The following is a 12,612-nucleotide window of genomic DNA, read 5'->3' on the forward strand; positions in this document are numbered from 1 at the left end:
GTCTCTACAATTATTTAATGACTTCAAAATAGAGCATCTTCTTGCCTTTTTAATTCTACATTCAAATTTGTACCTGCATCTATACCTAGTTGGGTATTGGTAGGTTTCATTAATTTGGTTATTTGGGAAAGAGAAAAAATTTTTTTAAATGGTGATAGATGTGGTTGAACACTTGGGGTTCCTGTGATAATTCAAAGGAATTAGATAACTCTTTAGGCTAGTAAAAGGGGAAATACGTATTTAAAAATATCACTTCAGGCCATGAAAGTACAGTCTTTTAACTGGGTTTGATTAGCAGAATTTTTTGCCTATGGTATAAAATGGCCATCCTTATCATCCTCAGTGGCTATGAGATTGAGATTTAGATAGGAAATTAGGGCATATTTTTTTGTTGTTGTTACTGCAGTAAAGTTAAGAGTTTGCATGTAACCAAATACCTTTGATTGCATTACTAAACAACTTTGTTAATGTTAATCAGTTTCGAATTAGAGGCAGAGGAAGAGCCAGAGGAGTTTTTGCTGGGACAAATACTGGTCCAAACAACTCAAATACCACTTTTCAAAAGAGACCGAAGGAAGAGGAATGGGATCCAGAATATACCCCAAAGAGCAAGAAGTACTTCTTGGTGGGTGTTAGAAATCTGTTTATTTGGTTTGCATTAATTTTCAAAACATACTAGGTGAATATATTTGAGTACAGATACACACAATTGAGATTTCACCATAATTTGGGAAACCATTTTTAAAAATCTTTATTCAGATTATTTGAAGTTTTGAAACTGTGGGTCCCTTAGTTCTGTTTATGCTTTTCTTGACATTATGTGTAGGCTGATCAGGGCAAACTAAAAATGGACCTGATTTGATAGCCACATTCAGAGAACACAGTAATGTAGCTGAACTCAGTATGTTTTTGTGTCTGTCTATAAGACAGTGATAATTGTAGAAACTTTTCATTAAGATGTACCTTCCATTATTACAGCTATTAGTTTAAATGAAAGATAAAGGAAAAGAATTCTTTCAGAGTATTTATAATTAATGGTCTCAGGACAGGCTGTCTAATTTCATTGCAATAAAGAGAAAGTTAAAAATGACAACTGGGGAATGTAATTACTGGCCATACTGATCTTTGATGCTTTACGTGATGGAGATGCTTTTCCATGTGAAGTAGATTTCCAAGGATAACATTGTAGTAGGGGTGCAGAAGGCTCTCTAGATAAGCATGGTAATTTTCTGTTATTTGTGAAGGGAGAGAGTCTATCCTGCATTATGTGGCAGGCTTTTTAAAAATTAAAATTACCATCATTTTTGTTACTGGGAAGTCATGTTTCTGAGGTGAATTTTGAAAATAGTTGTTTGGCAGAAGCAAGGAAAGGAATTTTGTCTTTCATTTGATTTTTTTTTTTTTTTTAAATAATTAAACTTGAATGTCCATGACATCTGCTTAGAGGGTAAATCTATATTCCGAAATTAATCTCTGTTTGGAAAATGGAGAATATGCTTTTGTTGGAAAATTAATTCTTTTGGTATATTAATGACCAAGAGTTTGAAAACGTGGTATAAATTTTATGGTACATGTAATACTTCATGTCTCTTCTGAGAAACTTGTTAGTTACTTGCGTTGACAATGTGGAAAGTAACAGGTGTTTGATTTAGTTATAGAAAAGTTTAAAGAGCCACCTACTTTTTAAGAATTTATCTGTAAACTGACTACTTCATTTATTTTAAATGTTAATTTTATTGTCTTCTGGTCTTCAGGATTTCTGTGCCAGAGAAGGTTTTTTTTTTTTTTTTCCCCCTCTTGTGGTTCTGGGGATCGGTTCTGGGTACTTGTGCATGCTAGACAAGTGCTCTTTTACTGAGCTACATCTTTAGCTACAGGTTAATCTTTCTGGCTAAGTACTAGGCATGGAAAGAGATAATAGATTCCAATTCTTGACCTAGACTAGTAACAAACTTTCCAAATGTGCATGGTGGCTTTTTACAGAGGTGGAAATGGTCGACTTATTGTCAAGGAAAGTATTAGAAGAGACTTTGTAGAGGAAATTGGCTTGAATTTTGAGCTTGACAGATGGGCAGCTGCTGGGCACAGAGGCTATATCTGTAATCCAGCTACTGGAGAGGTAAGAGAGCTGAAGAAGTGAAGTTGCAGGCTTGGGTACCAAACAAAACAGGGCTTGGGGAATTTCTTAAGTGGTAGAGCACTTGCCTAGAGGCCCTGAATTTAAACCTCATTACCACCAAAAAACGAAACAAAATTCCCAAAAAGACACGCCGCCCCCGCCCCCCGCCAAAAAAAAAAAAAAAGGATATTTGTACTACAAATAGCAGAAGGGTAAAATAGCATGGTATATAGAGTTTAAGTCTTAAAAAGGTAAGTATAAATTTGGGAAAATTGAGAAAAATCAGGAACCATACTGTGTTGGGACATACTATAATACTTTAGTAATAAATTTAGGTTTTTCTTTTTTTTGGTGGGGTTTGAACTCAATGGGGCTTCATGCTTGCTTGGCAAGCCCTTTACCAATTGAGCTATATCCCAGCCCTTTTTGCCTAGGTTAATTTTTTCAGGTAGGGTTTCACTGTCTTTGCCTGAGGCTAGCTTTAGATCACAATCCTACCTCTGCCTCTTAGGTAGCTAGGATTATAGGGATGTGCACCAGGTGCTCCCCATAAATTTAGGTTTTAAGTGGGGTTAAGGAGCATCACCATGGTGGTTAGAGTAGTTGGATTTAGTAGATACTGAGTGCCAAAACTAAGGGGCTACATTTGAGAAACAACAAGAAAAGCATTTTTGTGAACTTTGTACTATCTGCTTTTGTATGATAATGAGAGGAGGGAATCTTAAGAATCTAGAGGGAAGATGCCATGGTAAGAGTGGATTACATTCTGTTGTACAGACTGAATTTGAAGTGAGTAGGAGGAATTGAGTGGAGATGCCCAGTGGATAGTTGCTAATGCAGATTTAGAGACCCATAAATCTAGGAACCATCATCTTAAATGTGGTTACTATTAAAGATAGGCCAAGAACTCGTAGTCAAAAAAAGATTAAAGATCAGCCTTTCTGAGGTGGGGTTGGTGTAATGGTAAAAATGCTAGACAATCGGACCTTTGTGAAATGTCAGAAAGTTAAGAGGAAATGAGAGGAGAAAGAGGAGATAGTAATTTACCACTCCTAAGAATTTATGAAAACCAGACCTACTATTATTCTTTCAGAATCTGGCATCATAGATTTTATGTGAAACTGCTACAAGTCATTTTAGATTTCCTTATAATTTAGCAGTAGTTTTATTAATACCAGTGTCATTTGTGAGAATTTAGCTACTTAACAAGTAGTAGTAATACTTTTTATATTGCTCTTTTGGACTATAATAAAATTTTGGTCTCTGTAAAATGTACATATGCATATGTCACACGGACTGTTCAGTAGAGTATCAGGTAAAAATTAACACATTAATACTTATTTTTCCTTGTAAATCAATTCCCAAAGTTATTTTGGGTTTTTCTTAAGAGCCAGTGAAGCAACAAAGTTAGTTTTACATGGATATTTGAATTTAAAATAGTTTGCACCTTATGTAACAATAATATGACTTTTTAGACTGCTGGTGTTGCGAATAGAAACATAAACAAAAATAACAATGTGCCCTTTTAGGTTCTTTCACAATAATCCACCAACAGAAATTTTGCCCATGTTGCTGAAATGTTAATACTTAGTAACATTTAATTGAGCATTATATACTATGATAGGAGCTGTTCTAAATGTTATTTACATGTCTTAGCTTAATTTTTAGAAGTCCTTTTAAATTGGGGCTATTATTCTTGTTTTACAGATGAAAAACACTTGACCGTTAGGTAGCTAGTAGGAATGGAGTTAGAATTTGAACCCATACACTGGGCTCCAGAGCCAGAGTTCTGAACAAACTGTTCATGCTTCAATACTGAATTACAATAATAGAATTTATTGCATTGTTTTCTGAAATTTTCCATCTCAAAACGGATTTATGCAAGGGTGGGGTAATGTTTTTAGTAATAAGAAGGACTCCAGGAAAGATACTAGTATTAGGTAGAACCTTACTGAGGAATGAATATGAGGAGTTGGTGGACCAAATAGGAAAGTATTAAAATGGGCAGTTCTCACTTTGGACTTGAGGATGTCCTCAGAGGAAGAGAAGCCCCTGGTGGGGGAGGTTAGGATTTGTCATTACCTTTGCTATATAGAAGAGGTAAGAGGACACAGAATGTCTTCATTCCAATACGGACTCTTTTGTTAACATACTTTTGTCTGTGTAAACATCCAACTTCTGGCCCTTTGTCATCTGCAAAAAATGTATTTCTTAACATTATAATGAGATTAAAATCTTGGATGTAAGTGTTCAAGGTTGAGTATCTATATTAAAAATTTCACTTAGTAGCTGTTAGGATTACCTCTGGAAGACACAGCTTAGTATTTTTGGCTGCTTTTTTTTACATTTCAGATGATGTAGTATACTAGTAATGGCTTTGTAGCTTTGTCACTCACTGTCATTTCTATTTCTACTAACTCCTAGCCACCTGATGCGCTTAATCATTTACTTACATCACGATGTCTGGGAAATGTATTCTGTTGGTGATGGTTATAATTTCTGTCTGAATTTTTTTCCTTTTATGTCTAAAACAGGGGTAATAACAGTATTTTACAGGGATGTTGTGAGGATGAGATGAGTAGTAAATATATGTAAAGTATTCAGAAGAATGCCTTACCCACAGTAAGAACTGTGGAAGTTTCACCTTTCATTGAGTATTTGCTTGTCAGACAGTGGACTAGACACTTTTTAATGTGTTTTTTTTTTCTCCCTCCCCTGTGTTCTCAAGGCTTATCTCCCTTTATTAAAAGGAGATATAAATTCTCAGAGAAGTTGCCTAAAGTTGGTGGTTTCTGTTAAGATTTAAATCCATGCCTTTATTCCAAATCTTCCTTATCTCGTCCCATATGAAGAATACTGTGTAAATACAACAAACAAAAAGACACTAAAGTTGGCTATTAATGCCAAAAGGGAACACAAAATAATGTAATTGAGTAGGTATCATTTTGAGTGCATAATAGTTTATTTTGGGTTTGCAGTACTTCTGTTGTCTACTGTGCTTAAATTTATACTTTTGATGGTTCCAGAAATCACTTTTAATGGAATCATGCACACCTCTACCTAGTAATCTTTTATTGGTTCCATAAAGACAGGATATTTGAAATTGGGAAGTGTTCTTTCCTGTAGTCTGTTAATTACCCTTAAAGGCATGCAAAGGGAAATCTGTATTAAATGGTTATATATAAAGAAAGGCACATTCTTTGTTTTGAGAGAGGTAATCAGTATGGCATAACATTTAACAAATGTTGCAGTCACTTGTGTAGTTGATTAATAACAGTACTCCACAGGTTATGCAATATTCTATTTGAATTGTGACTGTTGCCTTATAAAGGGGCCTCATTTTTGCCTTATTTCTCATTTTGTGGGTGACAAATTTTAAAAGTAAATTAGTTGAGGTGGGCAGCAGTTAATTAGATTATATATGGGAAATCCTTGGTCTTTTGCTTTGTATTTTTGGACATGATAGTTCATTTATCTACAAAGTCGAGTACTTTTTCAGTTTTGTAGGTTGTTGTGCTTGTAAGGTGGGGAATATCTCTATTTGAATACACTTGGAATATGATAGCTACAGTATTCTAGATTGGTGAAGAAGAAAATAGCTGAGTTATGTTAATCCTAGGAACTATGGCATTGAGATTTGTCATTGAAGCTCCCTAGCCCAGAAGATTGTGTGTACTATACATTGGTCTAGATTTAAATATCAATATAGGACTATAAAAATCTGTTTTAATATGTAAGTCATAGTTCATAGGACCTATATTATTTAGTGAATGTTATAGTGATGCTTTTATGACTTTGCCACATCTTTATGACTAAGGTATTTTTTGTGGGGAAAAGTTGGTTATTTTGTCTCCTTACAGGCAGTATAATACCAAGTAGGCTTTAAACACATGGAAATCAAAAAAGTCAGAATTCTGATAATCAGTAGTAATTTAATAGTTGAGATTCTTTAAATAGTTCTCTGGGTAAGTCTTGGTGTTTGAATTACTAAGTAGTAAGGTGTAATTATTCTTCATTGGAATATTATTATTTAAAAAATCAGTTTATTGCATGATTTATTAATTGCACGCTTTATGATGGAGAAGTAATCATCTTCATAAGAAAGACATTTAATTATTTTTTTTAACCTTTCTGTAGCATGACGACAGAGATGATGGTGTGGATTATTGGGCCAAAAGAGGAAGAGGTCGTGGTACTTTTCAACGTGGCAGAGGGCGCTTTAATTTCAAAAAATCAGGTAGCAGTCCAAAATGGACTCATGACAAATACCAAGGGGATGGGATAGTTGAAGATGAAGAAGAGACCATGGAAAATAATGAAGAAAAGAAGGACAGACGCAAAGAAGAAAAGGTAGACATTTTTACCTTGTGATTCTGATTTTCTTCAGTATGGGCTTGTTGGATGAATTAGTATATTTAAATACTTTCAGGAACATATTATTGTTCATCTTCATTCTGAGAGTCATCTTTATTAATTTTTAATTTCTCTTTCATTTTTTAGGAATAGTGAGTCTGAAGTACAATTGCAACAGAGAGCAGAACTTGCACCCACCATTTTTTTTAATCTGATATTTTTGTTTTCAAATAAGAATGTAAGCATTTTACCTAAATCTTACTGTTTGCAAGTAGTCTATAGAAATTTTGTTTTAAGTCTTCAGATACCTTGAAAAAGCAGTAGACTGTATGTTGAAAATTGTACTGAAATAAAGTAGAAAATTGTTACGTACCATATTTGTAACTATTGACTTTTAAAAAACACTTTTACTGTTTTTGTTACATGCATTGTAATTCTGCTTTGTCTATAAGATACGGTCAAGTACAGCTCTGTGAAAGTTCTGATTCTCTTTCCTCCCTGTTAATGTTTTATTCTGAAGTAAACGTTAGCTCTACACACAAATTCTTGAACAGAAATTGTTTATAGTGGCCACACTAATAATTTTAACTGTCTACATCTGTTCAACATCTTTGTTAATTCGAACACTACTAGTTTTTGAAGTATATCACAGACAAAGTTGTTGCTTTGGTAAACTAAGCTTGTTTAACACTTCTGCAAATATATAAGAAGGAGAAAAAAGCTTGCCAGTAGTTTAAAAAGTAAAATCTATTAAAAAAGTTAGACTGAAAGGTTTGAGAAAATACTATTTTTACTGAGCAAGCAGTGGCCTATAAAAAATCTTTTTTAGGAAGCTTTCCTATTTGAGTTCAAAATTGAGTGTTCTCTTTAGATTCTTATTTGACAGTTTGAGTCATGGTCTTAGGTATCAGCTATTTGAGAGAGGGAAACTGGTTTGTAAAACTAACATTGCAAATAAAAATCCTAGACCCACACACCAGGTTAGTATTAATAAACAAAACCTGATATCCTGAAGAATAATTTGCTAGTTCAGCACCTGATTTCATAGGTAACACATTTGTTTGACCTTTTGAAGAGCTGAAGATTAGTTTGTAGTATAACAACTGAAGAAACAGAAATACAACATACTGGTTGTTAGTATTATAATTAACTTGTTTCTTCTAATGTCATCTATAAAAGAGTTTGGCAGGAGGCTTGTTGTGGATTGATGTAACTGTGTTTATTTTTTTTTCCTTATTTCAGTTGCAGTTTGTAAAATGGCCCTTTTCTTTCCAAGGGTTCTATTCTTCAGGTATATAATCTTTTAAATGTGGGTTACTTTTATGTTTAATAGTTGTTAAAAGAATGAAAATCTGATATAGTTACTACTTCAGTGTTGAGTTTGATTTTTAAATACTTGTGAAACAAGTCACATCTCATTTAATTCAGCAATAGGATTAGTTGTATATTTTTGCATTTAATAAAAAATAATGCATATTCTATTAATGTAAACTTTTAAAGCTCTTATATAGCTCTTTCATCCTCACTTTGGGTGATTTGCAATGCATCTTGTACCTTGATTACAGCCAGGGACATTTGCAAAGAGCTATTGGACAAAAACTAAATTGAAACCAAAGTCAGCATACAGTTTCTTTGGCTTAAGGTCTTCCCTTTAATTATTTCTGAAATTTAGTAAATCAGAACTAATATGCGCCAAAGAAAGTATTGTGTTGCATCAATCTGGACGTAACTAATATCCTATTCAGCATAATACTTAAATGTTAAAGCAACTTTGATTTGAATTCCCTAACAAGGAATTTTCATGACCATTCTCTTTTGTACGAACACAGATAGCTTTTATTTTAACTGTTATTAGTTGGTTAAATACTGAATCTCTATGCATGTTTATAAACTTACAGGTTTTTTTCTAAAGATAGTAGGGGAAAGTGAATTTGCTGAGAAATGATTTAATAGTGAGTTGGCAGGTTATATTTTAAATGCAAATGCAATTCTGTATAACCTTTGGTTACTTTTATTCTTTTAAGGTTTAGGAAGGAGTATCCTACCAGAATATACTAGAGTAGGATGATTATGAAAACTCTACAGTAGAATACCATTGTGGATGTTAACTTTTTCAGAGCCAAACATATTCAAAGTAGTCTGTATTTTTTTTGAAACCACAATTTAGTTCCACATTTTATGACTAAAAGCTGCATGGTTCCTCTTGGTAAGGATATTAGATTACAAGTGCCAGGAAATAACTGATAGTTGCATTCACATATTTCCTTTTGCCTAGAGGAAAGAAATAAAAATGAACCAAAGGATATTTCCAGAGAAAAATAAAACATGTTTAAGAAGGCCATGACTCAGTTCTTAGGTGTGTATGCTTTCCAACATCCTAGGAACTTTAATAATAAAAAACACATTTTTCCAATTGCAGTCTGCTTCAAGAAATTGCTATTGTTCCCATTTGTCACAGTTAAAATCAGTGTTGGGAATTAAATTGAGAAGAAATATTAAGAATGAATGTAGATGGCTAAACGATTCTTACTCAGTGTGATGTATAATGCAACAGGGACCCTTGTAAATTGTCATATGCCAATAAAATGTCATAAGTGGTAATAGCTGTTGTTTGTTTACCTGATTTTTGAGATTATGCCTGTGTGTATTCTACTGTACTGATTTCTGTGGCCTATTTCCAGACTTAGAATATTCCACTCACTTGAAAGTGATGTGGTTTGATAAATTCCTCAAACCTCTTTAATGTTTGATCTTACTTCTGGAAAATTACATAATGCATAAGTGAGCCTTTACTAAAAAAATAGAGGAATTCCAGGTTTGTAGTTTAGTCCTGTTCCTATGTTGATATTGGACCATATCAACCATAATACTGTGGTGGAAATTATCTTCCTTTTAAAATTACAGCTAGTTGTGGCTAAAAAGAGGTGTTTTTCAAGTTAGCTTTGTTGCCTTTAAGTTCTGGAGCAATTCTTAACCATACTTTAAAAAATTATTTTGAAACATAAAATGTACTCCTTTCAACTTTCACAGAACTTTGTGTTTTAAAACAAATTGAGAACTTTGGTAAGGTGTTGATGATTCATGCCTGTAATCCAGGCTACCCAAGGAGGCAGAGATCAGGAGGATTGAGGTTCAAAGGCAGCCTGGGCAAATAGTTCTTCCTAAGACCCCATCTTGAAAATTCCCAACATAAAAGGGCTGACAGAGTGGTTCCATTGATCGAGAGCACCTACATAGGCCCTGAGTTCACACTCAGTACTTCTGGAAAAAAAAAAAAAGAGACAGGGCCTTACTATGTTGCCCAGGCTGGCTTTGAACTCTCAGTCGGCATGCCTCAGCTTCCTGGATACTGCAACTATGGGCATGGACCACCACACCTGACTCAAAGTGGCACATTCTGACATACAAATGCAAATTATCCCTTCAAAATTTTGGTAGTGAAGTAAGCTATATGTGGGTGTGGTGTGTATAAAAGGATGTGTCAGATCATGGGTAGCTTAATACTTGGTAATTTCAGTGTTGCCTACAAATTTTCTATGTAGAAGTATAGTCTTAGGCACATTATTTAACTTATTTTTTCATTCTGGAATTCTTTGGGATATACTTATGGAATAGCATCCTTTTGTAATCAAGTACAAACAAAGGCTTGTCTCTGTGAAGTGGCTAAATAGGGAAGGCTAATGGAGATACGGACTGCATTCCCATGGGATGTTATGTGGCTAGACTCAAGTCTTGAGTAGTAGATTCTGATGCATGTCTTAACACAATTAAGGGAGTAGGTATCTGTTACATGTTTAGAGTTCTCAGATAGTTGAAACTGTTGTTAAGTCTTCATGTCAAGGGACTGATCATTTTATTGAGGATACTAAAACCAGGAGTCTTAAAGTTTGAAACAAATAAGGTTTGTTGCTACTTAATTTCTTTAAAGTCCTAGAATGAATGGAAACTACCATAGTCCACTGTCTCACTTGAGAGCCTTAGAAATTAGATTGTTTGTAGTCTGGACTCCTTTTGTTTCAGAAACCATATGTTAGTTATGCTAATTACAGGGTCGGACTTCTACCTGTTCTCTGTTACCAGGTTATACCTTAGCTCTTAGGGATGGATCCCACTGGTTTAAAAAGAAAGAACAGGCATTAGCATTAGTATAACACTTCATCACTACTAGAAACTCCGGTAAGTGGTAAGTGTATCTTACCACTTGAGCCATGGCCATTTTTCCTCTGGTTATTTTGGAGATGGGGTCTTGCTTTTTGCCCCGGCTGACCTGAACTGTGATCCACCTATTTTATGCCTTCTGCCATAGCTGGGATGACAGATGCACCCCATCATGCCCTACTTTTTCTCTTGAGATGGGTCTTGCAAACTTTAGTCAAACTGCTATCTTCCTCATCTTAGCATCCCAAGTAGCTAGGATTGTAGGCTTTGAGCTACCATGCCCTACTAATATATCTTAATTATAGTGATCTGTGTATTGGAAAAATGTTTTTTCTGGACATTATATTTTTCTGGGCATTTTATGACCGTGAACCTACTTGTAGCACTTTTAAAATGCAAGAGATAGTGTTGATTCTTGATTCTTTAATGTTAACTCATCCAAGAATCAGTCTTAAGTTTTAAAAATAATTCTTGGTGTTGTCCAGCTTCCTCATTAATGAGTCCTCACCTTAAATTCCACTATACAGTTAGGTCAGTTGGAAGGACTTACAGGCTGAGCTTGAGGATGATCCTGTACTTGGCAGTGGTACCCTCTTGGTACCATTGACTAATTCCAAATCTTGTGGAATGCTAAGCTTCACAGTAAACTAAGATTAATAGCCCTTTCTCTTCCTAAGTTGTGGCTTACTTGCTCCTTCATCTGACCTTGATTATGGAAGGGATAATTTTCCATCTTATTTGTACCAGAAATGGAAAGTTACAAACATTTTTCTTAAATTTTCAGGGTGCTTGTAAGATTGCCAAGAACATTAAATAGACTTTGAATTTTATGTATTCTTGTAGTGATGGGAACTGAATCCACTGATCTGGCACTTTGTTTTCTTTCTTTTTTTTTTTTTTTTTGAGAAAGGGTCCCATTATGGAATCAAAGCTGACCTTGAACTTGAAATTCTGCCTCAGTCTCCCGAGTGCTGGGATTACAGGTCCCATCATGCCTGGCTCTTTTGGAAAGAAGTTGACTGTCATCACCAGACATGTATAAAAAGATTGCTACAATAAACTACAAAAGTTAACTGGTTAATGTAAATATACACTTAGCAAAATGTATTGAACGTTTGTGGGGTAGTATCACTGCAACGTAAAATGCATCAGATTTACGAAGAGAGATTCAAATTGAGGATTCTGTAGCTGTGAGAACTGTCTTTTGAGTTTGAATTAGTACTTCTAGTGAAAAATGGAGTATAAGATGAAAATCTTTGATAGGATTTGGAATGAAAAGTTAATAACTTTTACTTAAGAATGACAGTTCTATTCATGATTTGCTGGGAAACTTCACATTATTCTCTGCACTTCATAGTCTCCACAGTATTCTTTCCCTTGACATCCTTATAATCTTCCAGATTTATAAACTGGGTGGTGTGTGTTCTACAAAAAGTGAGCCCCAGTGAACTAATTTTACAACTAAAGTTGTAGAACATCAGCTTTAGATAGTCTGGGTGGGGTGATCAGATATTTTGAAAGAAAAAAACATGGCTTTTTTATGTGGCTACAGATTTAGCACCTGTCCCGCTTCTGGAACAGTATTAAATCTCATTTTGTCCATTATCCGTGAGCAAATAGGTTATTATTAACTAAACAGTCAAACCCTATAGGAAAAAATTCACAGCTTGAATTGGCCAGTTGTAGCTAAACAAAGGAGAAAAAAGTGCATAATTATCAGTGTCAAAAATGAAAAATTATTTCTAGAGAAGCCTAACAATTCCTTTTTTTTTTTTTAGTGCTGGTTTTTCAACTCAGAGACTCATGCTTGCTAGGCAGGTGCTCTACCACTTGAAGCACCCTGCCAGCCCCTTTTTGTGTTGGGTATTTTCAACATAGGGTCTCATGAACTACTTGCTCAGGCTGACCTTAAACCAGGATCCTCCTGCTCTCTGCCTCCTGAGTAGCTAGGATTACAGGCGTGAGCCACCAGTGCCTAGCCT

At 34.7% G+C, this 12,612-nt stretch overlaps 1 protein-coding gene across 7 annotated transcripts in view; it reads left to right on the forward strand.

Annotated features, from left to right (window-relative positions):
* Bclaf1 (BCL2 associated transcription factor 1) overlaps positions 1–9,073 on the forward strand; it is a 31,863-nt gene extending 22,790 nt beyond the window's left edge. For 5 of the 7 annotated variants that reach the window (XM_074073801.1, XM_074073821.1, XM_074073813.1 and 2 more), the window contains 3 exons: positions 479–625; positions 6,257–6,469; positions 6,620–9,073. In XM_074073801.1, coding sequence (XP_073929902.1) covers positions 479–625; positions 6,257–6,469; positions 6,620–6,625 — 366 coding nt within the window. In that variant the 3' untranslated portion in view covers positions 6,626–9,073. The remainder of the gene's footprint in view (positions 1–478; positions 626–6,256; positions 6,470–6,619) is intronic. The other 2 variants (XM_074073838.1, XM_074073845.1) reach the window with 1 other exon arrangement.
* The last annotated feature ends 3,539 nt before the right edge of the window (positions 9,074–12,612 follow it).

This window comes from Castor canadensis, chromosome 1, assembly GCF_047511655.1.
Source record: "Castor canadensis chromosome 1, mCasCan1.hap1v2, whole genome shotgun sequence".
Classification (NCBI taxonomy): Eukaryota; Metazoa; Chordata; class Mammalia; order Rodentia; family Castoridae; genus Castor; species Castor canadensis.